Source organism: Vipera ursinii (genome assembly GCF_947247035.1).
Source record: "Vipera ursinii genome assembly, chromosome: 5".
NCBI classification, from domain to species: domain Eukaryota; kingdom Metazoa; phylum Chordata; class Lepidosauria; order Squamata; family Viperidae; genus Vipera; species Vipera ursinii.
This window is the reverse complement of record NC_139518.1, coordinates 37,331,255-37,345,332: the sequence shown is the minus strand read 5'-3', so window position 1 is coordinate 37,345,332 and position 14,078 is coordinate 37,331,255. Positions and strand designations below refer to the sequence as shown.

Genomic DNA, 14,078 nt, shown 5'->3' with positions numbered 1-14,078 from the left:
ATCTTGGGAGACAGGGCAACAAGATACAAAGGACCGGTCAGGTAAAGGGCAGCTTAGCTCACAGAAGGAGTGTGAGTGAGGCAAGAGGCTTAGAAGAGACCTTCCCTGGTTTCTTGGGCTGTAAAGGGAATGGGGAAGAGAAGTACTTTCAGACCTGCAAGTTTCTCTTAATGTCACTTTATAATAAAGTAAAATTAGCTCATCTGGTTTTGTTTCCTGTCTCGTCTATCTAGTAAGGCCGACACAAACTTTTATCCTCATGGGGCTTCTTGAAGACTACTTCATTAGCCTGACACCCACAGTAAGGAAACATTTTCCTACATTAATACAGAAGCCTCTAAGCAGCATCAAAAAGACATCTGCAGAGAATTACAAAACTACACATTCCTAAGCAACTGAGGTTAGGGTTACACAGGAAGAGTAGGAGATTTAAAGGTACACAAGAGCAATCATGACAGGTGGTTGGCTTTTGAATTGAGGAGCAGCAAAAGTGCCTTCCCTTCTTTCTTCTACTCCAGCCAGTCCCAGGTGGGCCTCCCCAGAGCTGTGAATATGAGTCCCTTGTACAGTATGCTCCTTCGTTAACCTAAGGGAAGATTTATAAGCTGTTGCCCTACTTCTGTCTCCCCTGTTGTATGAGTTCATGAATGACTGAACTGAATGACATACTTGGCCTGTTGCCCAAAGTTTGAGACCTCTGTTCTAGAGGGTAAAACTAGTAGCTACAATTACGTTGCCACTTTAATAGGTCTAAACATAGCAGTCCTATTTGTCTTGCTTATTACCGGTACTTACCGGAGGATCCAGAACTATCAGCTGAAAATCAAACATAAAACACAGAAAAAAGGTTCATTGGAAAGTAAAAGAGCATGCAATGCCCAGGTGTGGGAGTAACAGAAATTGCAACATCCACGTACTGTAGGTGTACAAAGAACAGCATAATGATAAGTTCATCCTTAGTTTCTTAATTGTTCTGACACCAGAAAATTGACAAAGTTTGCTCTTCTATTTCATACAAAAATTGTAAGAACATTTTTAAAAAATTCCAGAGCCACCAGGAATATCCAATTGGCAATGATTATTTATTTATTTATCTCATTTGTTTCTATCCCACCTTTGTTATTTTTACAAATAACTTAATAGTTAAACATAATAGTTTAATAGTTAACTATAATGAAAAAAGTATAAATTAAGAGGAGAGAGATCATACTATCTTAATGTTTGGTAGCTGTATGAAGAGCTACTCACCAGCATCCCATGCAGAGGAAGATGTCCTCGTATTTTAAACTGATTGGTCCCTGTTACACCTTTACTTGTATACAGCAATGTATCTGAAAACTGAGGCAGGCATTTTTGTTTGTCAAACCTTTTTGTCTTTTAAAAACAACCTTTGATTACAGCTGTGTTTTGTGACAGCCTTGAGCAAAGGTTTCAACTCACCAGAAAGAACATCCTTTGCTGCAAGCCCTTTTTGGTAAGTTTGTACAAACAACCCTCTCGAATAAATTCCTGTGGAACAATCAAACAAGAAAAATTGGCTCCAATAGTCCTCGCATAACTACTATTGATTCAATAGCAGTTCAAAATTACAACAGTGCTGAACTGATTCTTGAAATTCCAGCGACCTTAATACTCCACAGTCTTTTATGATCACTATCTGGATGCTTGGCAACCAGTTTGTACTTATGACAGTTGTAGCATCCCATGGTCATGGGATTGCAATTTGTGACCTTCCCTTCAATGGGGAAGCCAGAAGGGAAGTTTATAAGCTACTTGGGCAGCTCTTCCCCACCCACCCACCCTTCCCCAGCCCCACTGTGCTTGCATTCTGCTCATTGGCCACCAGCATGCCCTTGTGTACCCTCTCCCTCCCAGCAGCTGTCACTCTATGTCCAGCTGTACTCGTGTGGAATGTGAGAATGGCCAAGGGAAGAGATGCTGTCTAGAGAATGATCAGATAAAAGGGGAGCAATGGCTGGAGAAAGAAACTTAGAATCTGCCCTAATTGCCTCTGCAGACTAACATGGAACAAAACATTATAACAATACTCTTGATATCTTCAATATGAGCCTTTCTCAGGATAAGGTTAAAATATATTAGAAACATATTTTAGAAGGTACATGCAAGTATAATTTCACTGATAAGCAGCAAAACATTAGCCTAAGTTAACTCTAAAGTAACACAACAAATGCCTAAGGCAAGGATATAGGATATAAGTAAGCAGCACACCAATATACTGTGTAAAAACAAAGAAGATTGCAACACAGAAGAGAACCGATTACCCTTCCAGGTGCTATGAGATTATCGGTGCCAAGAAGATCATGCTGCAGCTCTATTAGCTTCTGGAAATTCTCCAACCGGATCAAACTGCTTTGAAGTTGTGATGTCATTTCTGCTATTTCCTTCAGTGCATCTACAGAATTACCCCAAAAATTCCCACCCAAAGGCAAACAATCAGAACATCAAGGATGAAGTTACAGCATACTTTAAGATATCATCAGTACATCTATTTTAAAAAAATTCAAATTTTCTCTGAATTATACAAACCTATTAAATGTGAGGTTTATTGAGAAACATAATTCTGAGATATCATACAATTTAACTACTTATTTTTACCTGGATACCCAAAATGTTCACAGCAATTACATGGCCCTCTATCTCATATAATGACTCTCAGTGGCTCACAACAATCCATAAATCATAATTAAAAGAATCATCTCCAAATGCCTGAAAAAATATCCTCACAGCTCAACCCCTCATCCTAGCCCAATGCTGTGACCGAGAGAGGGAGGGGGGGACGCATGGAGACAGGTCTTTACAGTCCTCCAGAAGACTACAACAGTAAGGATCCCCCTGATATTGGAGGAGAGGCTGTTCCAAGGGGCTAGGTTAGCCACTGGGGAGGCATGCTTTCAATGTCCCATCAAAATGTAAAATTCAAGGGAGAGAACCTGGAGCATGTGCATCATATCTAACCTAGTAGGATGGGCAGATACCCTCAGAGGGAGGCAGTTCCAAAAGTAAACTGGCTCTGTGTTCTGTACGACATTAACGGTGATAATCAGTACTTTGAATTGCACCCCAAAAGCAACTGGAAACCAATGCAGTTCATGCAGCAGTGATATTACTGGGTGAACTGTTGGGCACCAAAATTGTGTGTGAAAGCTTATGGAGATTCTTAGCCATCCAGGTCATGGTTGTCTCAAAGCTGCTTTTTTCAAAGCTGAAGAAGTTTTTTGGATGAGAAGAGAAAGAAAAGAAAAACAAGGAAGTCCAGTTGCCTCTTCAAAAAGCACCTTTGGGACAACCATGACCTGGAAGACTGAGAATCTCCATAGACATTTACTATGCACTTTGGGATGAACACCCTTGAATGCTGCAGGAATATGAATGAATTTCCATAAAAATTGCACTCTACAGGAACTATTTGTGCTTCAGTTTGAGATGCAGACAACACAGACTTATCCCCAACAGCCTGCTCCTGTGTTCAACAGGGCAGAAAACATCCTGCAGAAAGTACAGCTCCACAACACAGTCCTTTCAGCAGTTCCAAGAAGGCTCCACACCCATCTGCACTACTCAGGTGACCCTGAGGACACAGACAAACCTCCAAGTGGCCTCAACAATTTTCTAAAAGAATGGAAATGACCAGCTGTCTGTAAGAAACATAAATGCTTCCATTCTCCACCATCCAGTCAGAGCTGAAATAGTTTCTTGGATAAGAAGCGAAATGTCTTCAAAGAATAATAAGGAAGTCCAGCTGCCTCTTGAAAAAGCACCTTTGGGATTGTGTGTGCTGCTGCACTCTACATGTGCTGCTGCATTCTGGACCAATTGTGGCTTCCCCATGTAGAGCGCATTGCAGTGATCCAAATAGGTGACTAAAAATGGGTGACTGTGAGGAAGGTGTTAAAATGTATTTTATTATTTTATAGTCAAAAGATTCAGGTGACAAAATTGAATGAACTAATTCTGTAGCTATATAATTTCACCAACTCAATTTCAGTTAGCAACATAAAATAAGAAAACAAAAATGTCAGCTAAATGCTTTGTAAGCATTTGCTTGATCTATTACTCACTCCTGCAGTCAGTGTAGTCTCGATGATCTGCTGGATAGTGTTTACAAAGTCTTCCCAAGATCAACTTGTAGTACATTATCCTGTGGATAGGCTTGAGCAGGAAAGTGTTAAGGGGTAAATAGCAAACTCTTTGGAGTTCAAATTCCTTATAAACTATTTCCAGTTTCTTAATACGTTTGGTTGCTTTCTCAAGCTCCATCAAGACTTCATCATGTTTTTGCAGATAGTTGGTAAATTCCTATGGGATCACAGAAGACACAGCTATAAAGATTATAAAATCATGCAATCTCTTTACCTGAAATATTCAATTATTGAAAAAACAATACTTCTTTAAAAAGGAATTTCAATCAATCAGTCTGCAACAATAAAAATTTACAATAAATCTTTAGAAATGTGAATTCTATCTTTATTCAAGACAAAATATTAGACATATTTTGTAAGTTTAAGAATCTCAATATATGAATGAACAATGGAGATTTTATAGCCTACAATTCATCAGAGAACACCGGAATTTGCTGCATTTTAGAATCACTATAACATTTTCAAAGTAGTAATATATAATTTTATATAATCATATATAGTTATAATTTTCTTTATATATGTGGTAGCATGCAGATTAATTTTTTAGACTGTCTATTGATATTTAAATTACAATTTTTATATGGTGAAGTTACAATATCTAAATCTCACAAATGAAGACAAATATACACGCTCTAGGATAATGTTGCAGGATCCAATCTGGGGCGGTCACCAGGACCAGAGGTTTAGTCTTCTGAGCTTTCGGACTCATTCTGAAGTGCATCCTTGAGGATCTTCTCTCTCACAGAAATGTGTGTTTTGGGCTATACTATGTGTAGTGTTTATGTGATGCCTGTTTATGTGTGGCTTTTTAGTTGTTGATCGATGTGTTGATGGCTGGCTTTTGAGTCCATTGGCTGTTGTTTCTTGTGCTGCCAAGTCTTCGGTTCACAAGTACCTGTAAGTTGGTGGTAAATCAGCACTCCTGTTCAGTGACAAGAGGCCTGTTTCCCAGGCTTCAATCATTTTCCTGGCTCTCTGTGTACCTGCATGGCCAACTATCTTAATTGCTGTGAAATTAAATGTCTGTCCTTGTTCATTGCAATGTGAGACTACCAATCAGTTTGGATCTCCTTGTCTGACCGCTCGCTTGTCTTCTTGCAACCTGTTGGTTAGCTTCCTCCCCGTCTGTCCTACATAATCACAGATGCAATCCATGCAAGGGATCTAGTAGATTACATCAAAAGTATCTCCCATTCCAAGCGATCTTTACAATGCCGTGCACAACCAGGTAACACATAAATACTACACACAGTATAGCCCAAAGCACACATTCTGGTGAGAGAGAAGTTCCCTGTGGATAATTTCCAGCATGAGTCCAAAAGCTAAGAAGACTAAACATCTGATCCCAGTGACCAGCCTAGATTGGATCCTGTAGTATCTAAATTTCCTACATAACATTTGCCATTTTTATCATTAAAACACATAAGCACCATATTAATGAGAATGAGTGGGGGGGGAAGGAACACAAGTTATAGATATTCCATACCTTCAATATTTGCACATTTCTCAACATGACATCACCAATCCGCTGACAATCTCCTTTACCTGAACTTGATCGTCCTTCCCTACAATTGAGAGAGTGAAAAAGTGAGCTCTAGGGAAGACTTGAGTCTAAAATTATTTTTCAGAGCCAACCAATAGATACAACAGCTCTTCTTCCAAAGCTAATAAGATACCCACAGTAACTTTGAAAGAAACACTGTAACTTGTTTGCAGTAATTTCTCAGCAGGTTAATCATTCTTCTGCTTTGTAGTTTAATCTGAATATATGAGCAAGAAAGACAAATCTCCCAGAAAGGCAATCTCCTAGGTACTGCAATGTATTTTGGAGAGCAGTTCCTTTTTCAGTGATACATTCATTTTGACACTTCTGGAATGGAGGAATAGTCTCCTTTTCCATTCAGAATTTCAAATCTGTCTCTGAACTCACCCAAAATTATCCCTGAGCAAAGAGGTTCTCTCTGAAATATATTAAAAATCTTGAATTATCAAAATTCAAAAAACAAATATTTTTTTCTAAGTCCTTATGTGTCTCTTTTCATATTTAATGTGTCATCATCTAATTTATAGCTCATAATGGAATGTTGTAATAAAAATATAAAAAAGGAAAACAGGAAAATTGTTAACATAAGTTTATCAACTAAATTCAACATTTTGAATAAGATATATAAGCAAACAAGAAAAAAACAGGAAAATGGAAAAAAGAATAAAATACAAATGAATAAATGGGTGAAGTATAACATTTGGGATGAATCTGACAATGTTCTTTCAGCAAAATTCATTACTGCATATTTATACTACATACAAATGCTGCATCTATATGAGCATGCAGTCTTTGACTTGTTCAGTTTCTGAATCCTTTCACTAGCAGTTTATAAATAAGACCCAGCAAATGTTTCAACTTCACTCAGGTCTCTAAGTATTCGCCCTTCTTTCTGCAATTCTTTCAATGCTATGTTAGTCATTTGAAAATGCTGCAACCAGTTATGTACCATATTCCTTCTTTCTGAAACCCCTCTCATGAACTAATCCATTGTGAATTAAGAGGTTCAAACATTTCATCCTCGATTTATTAACTATCAGATCTTGCTATCTAAACAAATCATTATTTTTTGCCACTGAACAAATTTATTTTTCTCTTCCTCTTCATAAAAATAAACATTTAATTTGAAGCAAGAGGGGGAATGTTTGAGCTTATTGTATTCTTCCTTCAACAGTATGTTTTATAAGGTTATGAAAAATATTAGATTTTCTTCGGAGATCATTTTTGACCAATTAAAATATAAGGAAGAAAGTATATGTAGTGTATTTTTTAAATACATCCAAATAAACATTTATCTCATAAATACAACAATGATTTGCTCACTAGAATAACTGCAATCACCAAATAGAGAGTTTATATTATACAATTGGTATACAAATCAGTGCCATTCAGAAAACTGATTTCATGGAACAGATCATTACCAAACAGTATTCAAATATGTATTCATGCAGCTTCACAGGAAAGGAGTTTTGTCAGGTTATCACAGAATTCTAGAAATCCAATTTTCATAGTCATATGACTAATAATGCTTACCAGAGTGCTAATCTCTGCTCAAGCTCTTTCAAAAAGCCTCTGTGAAACTCATAGATAGGATCTATATTGGAGAAGAATAAGGCCATGAGACCTTCAGGCATTGCATTCTCCTTGACAACTGCACTGCGGAACCACTGCATAAGGAAAAAATGAATTGTAGTGCTTGGATTTTAGCTATTTATTCATTTACTTTATTTCTACACCAAAACCACTCCCACTGGAAGCATGATCAAATATTTCTTTTAAGATTAACTATGCGATCAACTAATATGAAAGAATCTAGAAAAGCATGTAGGGACATTTATAAAATATCTTAAAAATGAAACCCTACAAATCAATTTCCTATTGTGAAGAAAAAATTACAGACTAGTGTTAGATAAGCACCCCATTCACTTAGAAACATCTTTTGCCTTCAAATCTGACCTGCTGCACAATCCTACAATTCCTAAAATACAGTACAACAAAACTATATCAGAACATTGGGAAGATGGAAAGGCACAAACATTAGCCATGGAATTTTGAGCATCTTCTTTGAATGAGTAACAGAGGCAGATTAAAAAAACAGAACTGATTCAAATATATTCTTGCATATAGTATAATTGAATAATTCTTCAGGAAAGAGGAAATAGCTAATAAATGTAGGTTTAAATGAATTACTAGAGTTAGAACTTCCAGGTCTTTTAGGTATGTTCGTTCAGTAGCAAGGATTTCCTTTGCAATGAAATATGCTTTATCTGTTGAGCATTTCTGAAAGAAATAAACAAATTCCCAGTAAATAAAGTAGAAATGCTACATGAAACATGTAGTATTACTGTATTCAAATTGCTCTAACATTTAAAATATATATTGAGATAAATAAGCCCCAAAGTATTGTTTGGGCAATTAGTTCTCAGACATCTCTCTCTCTCTTTCTCTCCCACGTCCAAACTGGCTGCTTTCAATACATTTTACCTGCAACCAAGAAATGCAAGTGATTTTGCCTAATTCATGAATGTACTACCAACAGGAGTTAAGGCTGATGAAAAGGAGCACTCTAATGCAGACTAAATGTCCAAGAGAATTACACTGCATTCAAACTTCATCCATTTGCTATTTACATACAGGAATCCTTATCCAGTTAGGCAAACTAGCCAGTGTAATTTCTCTAGTTCCTTTGTTTTCTGAACCAAAATGTATGGGATAACATGACAGAATACTACTTCCTTTTAGCTTCAAACAGCAGTGGAAGCAATGCTAGTCAGTGGGCTTCTCCCCACACCTCACATTTTAAAAAACATTGCTCATAATGTCTTCTTGCTTCACTTCCAAAACAAGGCCCAAAAATTGCTGCTGTCATGCACGAGCAGTCTTAGAAGCTATTGTAAGGAAAGTATGGAGAGAAGGGCAGGTATAGAAAAGCGAAAAAAGCAGGGATGGTGAAGGATCTGCCTTCCTTAGCTGTTCTCCTAGAAAACCAACCACCTGGAGATAGGGCTGTTCAATAGGAATGGCAATCTTCCTCAAGGTCACCATTTCTATCTGAGCCTTAAAAAATGAATCAGAAAAAACAAAATTTGATTGTCTGGCAGTTTCTGTTCTCGTTGGCAGCCATAAAGACACCAGAGCTACATTGAAGGAAATGATCCTGCAACAGGCCAATCTTCCTTCAGGATTTTTCTCTAACTGAATCAAGAATGCTCACTTAGAAGTTTATATTACATTTTCCAGAAAATTGTGAAAACACAATTTTCCTGCTGGATGATTTTGATTTAGCTTCAATCTATCTTAGCAGGTTAGGATAAAGGCGGAAGTTTTGTTATGGGGGCATGTCTTCAACAAATGGTCATCTTAACATTAGGAGTGTGTTCGTGACACCAGTACTGTACAAAAATCATGCAGTGAATAATTTTCTGGTCACAGTGAACCATAATATAAATACTGGATATTTTTCAATATATAATTAATTATCCAGTTAGGTAGTAGATCACCATCTTGTACATCTTATTACATGATTTTGAGCAAAAGGAAACTACAGTTACCAGTTTTGTTGAATTTGCAAAGTGAGCATTAAAATCTTGTGTAAGCCCTTACTTTGCCCATAACTATGAGCCTTATTCTAATAGTCTGGTTTTAAAAATGAATAACTGTTGAATGTGTTTACGCTTTAAATTGCATTTAATGTATACATTATTAACTTCAATGTAAAAATATCATGAGCTCATAAGAACAGACTTTTATTGATTCCTGGCTATGAAAAGACAATACAGCATTTGTTATTTCTGGTAACTGTAGTGTACTTTTTTGTCCTGAACTCTTTTGGATGGAAAGCCACACAACAAAGATATCATATGCGAAGTGGCCCCAATATACTGCGTCCTTTGCAATAAGACTACTATGACAGGCATTGGCAAACTTGCACAAATAATATTAACATTTAACAAAGAAAATGACACGGTGAGAATAATGCAATAAGGAGGACTGGACATTGTACTACTTGTTGTCAACTGCTTTTTACCCACTTACTTTATGTCTCATTTCATCCTCTTCAAACCTGGCTTCACTAACATCACTCAGGACAGGACTCAGCAGAGGAGATGAGCCCTGGCTCACGGTTTCCTGTAATGGGGGACTCAAGGACACTGGACTCTTCACTTTAAAAGAAGATAGTTGAGGACCTAAGCATTACATAAGAAAGGAAGGAAGGGGAAAGAGAATAGTTAAATATCTCCTTTTGTAAAATGCCAAAGTAGGTATAAATCTATGTAAAAGCAATTCTTGCCTCCTTTAACTTTAAAATAAATTAATAAGCCCTCATATATTTTAAATAGTCCATGAAAATGTTATGATTTGCTCAAGTTCAAACCAGTATTAGCTAAAGATTTGAATTCTAGATAAACAAAAAATGAAGTCAATCCCCACCACCACCTGTAATTCTTAGGTTTAAATAATCGAAGTTGTGCAGCACTGAATTAACATGCTCCTTTGGATAAAACAGTTCTACAACATGCTAATCGTAATGCCTTTGGAAAAGTGGAAATGAAAAACAAAAATACATAAATATACGCACATTTCATCATTTCATAATACAGCACAACTAATCTGAGAAACTTTTTGCAAAGACAGGAAATGTAGTTTTAGGAAAAGGAGACCAAACTCTCTGGAAAAACCTTAAGCTAACTATTGACACAACCTTATAAATACATTGCATCATTAATTATATAGTGACAATTTTCAGTTATCAATCACCATTGAAGAAGAGTCATCCACAAGAAGATAATTGCCAAGAGACGAGACCCAGGAAATAGAGAGAGACAACTGGAGAAGCAACAAATTTGTCAAAGTGTTTACTAATTATAGATTCCAAACTAAACTTTGTAGTCCAATTTTTCTAGCTTTCCTTCTAAAATTTGGCACATATCAAGTGCTCTGCACAGAAAGTCGGTAGCTGATGTCCAGAGTTTTCTTTTTGCAAGCAATTATATTACTCACTTTCAAGAGTGGCAGATCTTTAAAATAAATTTTGTACCACAGCATTGCTGTTTATTATTTGGAAAACAAAATGCTTATCATTATTTAAACCTTCACTTTGGCTGACATTTTTGATGTTGCAACTAATAACTATCTTGCTTGGTTTCCCATGACAGAACTGTTTTGCAGAGAAGTCTCCTACGCTGATGCTGATACGAAAAGAATGCTTTCAAATGGTAGTTTGCCACTCCCACTCCAAATTCCACCCTGTGTATTCTTAGAAAAACAACATGTGTCTTTGTGCTCTGGGAGACATTTATTCTTAATTGTATGATTTTTTTTAAAGTTATGTCAAAGTGTCCAAAAATGTCACTGTACAGTGATGATACAAATAAGCAGACGTGCAGAGTTTTTCCAAGACTTACTTTGGTAGATTAGAAAGCTGGGAAACAGCCAACTGCAAGCTTTCTGCTACAATATTGGCTGCTGGTCTTTTGACTCAGGAAGTAAAGCTGTTTAAAAAGTCGTGAATGAAGTAAGGGGGAGGTAGCATGAGAAGGAAAGGACGTTTCAGTACAAATATGCAGTCTGAGGAAGCTAAATAATGTTACACTTAGTCACCTGGAAGAGATTCAGGGAAGAAGTTAACTATTAACATTCTATGCCAAACCACTGCATATCTGCACTATACATTAGCTCATATAATATTTTCCACTTGTGCCAGCGTCTGTAAGATCCGCAAGAATGAAAATTACTGACATTTGTTATTTGGAGGAAAAACCATTTACTGGAAAACCGGTTTAGTTCAAGAAATTAAATTTAAAGGAGGAAATGAATTAATGTCTGTTATGCAGTTTGCAACCAGTCCAGTTTATTGTTCCTTTTCAGGAGGAAATATTTTTCTTTGCTATTTTCTTTAAGCTATTTCAAAGAGCACAAAATGCTATGAATATTTATCTAAGTTAAAATATATAGTCTCAGAATTTGTTACTCTCTAGCAAAATATTTTTATTATAAGAAATCAATTGATAGAAGTATTTTTGATACAAAATTGAGGAAGGTCTAATCGAAATATGTATGAGAGCATGGTATAGTGGTTATGGTGCTGGCCTAAAACAGGAGACTCTGAACTCTAGGCCTGGCTTAAGCATGAAAACTCAGTCTGGTGTCTTTGGGATAATCACTCTCTCAGTGCAACCCATTTCACACCATTGTTGTTGTGGGCAAAATAGGAGGAAGAAGAGGTATTATATATGTTCGCCACCGTGAGTCGTTTATAAAAGTGGGATTAAAAAAAATCTAATAAAATAAACGTACACAGCTTCCTTTGTAGAAAGACTCAAAACCTGAGCAAAACCACTAGTTTAAGTGTATGCCTAGGAGGAGCATTACAATCTAGCATCTTGTCCTGAAGTTTCGATACCCTGTCTCCCAATTATCCAAGACCTTGTATCTGTGGATGAAATATTCTGAGCATGTAAGAGATGTGTCTTCCATTGCCACTGCATCCTCTTGTTCTGCCTGCATCATGACACAGTGAAGTTATGTGAAGGTTTTTAGCAGCAGAAGATTGTTTAAAATACAAATAGAAATTATTTGCCAAAGAAGTGGGAACACAGGTATACCAAAATGATGCAGGATTATATCTTCAATTTCACACACATCTGTTAGTTAAAAGAAAAAAATCCAGTAGTTTTAGCTGTCCTTTAATAATCTATTATCTCAATAAGCATTTCACCAATAAAATACTTGGAAAAGGCACGTTATGCCAAAGTACAGTACAACGCATAGCAAAGTCTAGTTTGAACTATTATTTAAATCTTTAAAAAAAATTGGGGTCACCATGCATATAGATTCTGGAAACTTAACATGCATATTATAGCTACATCAGTTCCAAAAATGGCTATTTTTTAGACTGAAGGCTGTCCTTCCTCTTCTACTGCAAATCTGCATTATTTGTTTTATACACTTGCTAAGCACATTGATTTGTGCTTTAAATTGTAAGCCGCCCTGAGTCTTCGGAGAAGGGCGGGATATAAATGGGATTAAAAAAAAAGTGTTTGCCCACTTGGAAACATTCAGGGAAAGAAGGAAGCTATTCCATTATTAATGTCCATTCAGATTTCCAATAATCTCTGTTCGCCCATTCTTCCTTAATTTTAATCTATTTAGAAGTGAGTAAAAGCAGTAATTTATTAAAATACTGCCTCATCCATAAAAACCAAGATCTCTAATAAAAGATCAATTACTTTATAATACTGAATTAATACAATTTCTCCACTGCTTCACAAATTATATATCACAATCACTGTTTGTCACTGCAAAACAGAGGACTTGGCAACTCTTTATTATTTATTTCATCTTTCCAAGAAAAAAGACATACCACACACACACACACACACACACACACACACACAAAGGTCACATTCCAGGCCCACATATGGCTTAATACCAGGAACTAAAAGTTATAGAAATGAATTCTTTCTAAAAAAGCTGAATTGTCCTATGTGCAAGATCCTTTTTCCATATACTTTGAACAGAAATGCATTTTCTAAAATCTATTCATCCTTTCTACTTCCTATATTTTGATATGAATTATTGAAAATAGTTCTTATTCTTTAGCAAGAATATTAATTTTTTAATGTTGGGATTCCTAGTATGGGAACAATCATTAATTACTCTGTGTAAAAAGTTTATTACACAAAGGAGTTCTAAGGATGATGAATGTGAATATCAGCCTTTGGGGCCATTTTTTAAGATGCTTTAATGAGTTCGTGTTTTGTCCAAAGTTTAAGTGCAGAAGCAAATAAAATTCTGATGCAGTATGTTGGTTAATAACATATCCTTGAAGTTTCACTTAAAAGTTGAACTCTGCTTTGAGCTTTATTGAATCATACTTTGTATCAAGCTAAGCCCCCATTTATCAAATAAGCGCTGACAAACATATAGGATCTATTAGAAGATATCAAACGGGTACAGAAAATGCTCTGAGATCAGGAAGTTGTATAAATATTAAGCTATAACACGCTACTAAGAAAAGGAATGTAAATGAAAACTACAAATTCTGAAATGCATCAAAAGCAGACTGAAGCATATATCTTGTGCATGTGCTTTATTGTCTAGTGCAGGAGTCAGCAACCTGAAACTGTGAAAGAGCCACTCGGAACCGGTTCCCTCACAAAAGGAAAAACTGGGAGCCGCAAAAAAATGTGTGCGCATGTCCGTACATGCGCATATGCGCAGAACAGGGTTTGACTGAAGAGTGGAGCCAAGGTGAGATATGCACCTACCCTGCATATTTGAATTGATTGGTTGAACTTTTTGAGTCCCACCTTTTTTTTTTTGGACTGCACATGACAGATGACTGGGAGCCACAGGAGACAGCTGAAAGAGCC

General features: G+C 36.4%; 1 protein-coding gene across 1 annotated transcript in view; it reads right to left on the bottom strand.

The window, feature by feature from the left end:
* The window catches only part of FARP2 (FERM, ARH/RhoGEF and pleckstrin domain protein 2), an 84,271-nt gene that overhangs the window by 26,287 nt on the left and 43,906 nt on the right, over positions 1 to 14,078 (bottom strand). The window contains exons 14-21 of the mRNA XM_083363610.1: positions 9,739 to 9,890; positions 7,894 to 7,983; positions 7,237 to 7,370; positions 5,647 to 5,725; positions 4,080 to 4,317; positions 2,283 to 2,413; positions 1,441 to 1,509; positions 1,249 to 1,338 (exon numbers count right to left, since the gene is read on the bottom strand). Of these exons, the coding sequence (XP_083219736.1) occupies positions 1,249 to 1,338; positions 1,441 to 1,509; positions 2,283 to 2,413; positions 4,080 to 4,317; positions 5,647 to 5,725; positions 7,237 to 7,370; positions 7,894 to 7,983; positions 9,739 to 9,890 (983 nt within the window). The remainder of the gene's footprint in view (positions 1 to 1,248; positions 1,339 to 1,440; positions 1,510 to 2,282; positions 2,414 to 4,079; positions 4,318 to 5,646; positions 5,726 to 7,236; positions 7,371 to 7,893; positions 7,984 to 9,738; positions 9,891 to 14,078) is intronic.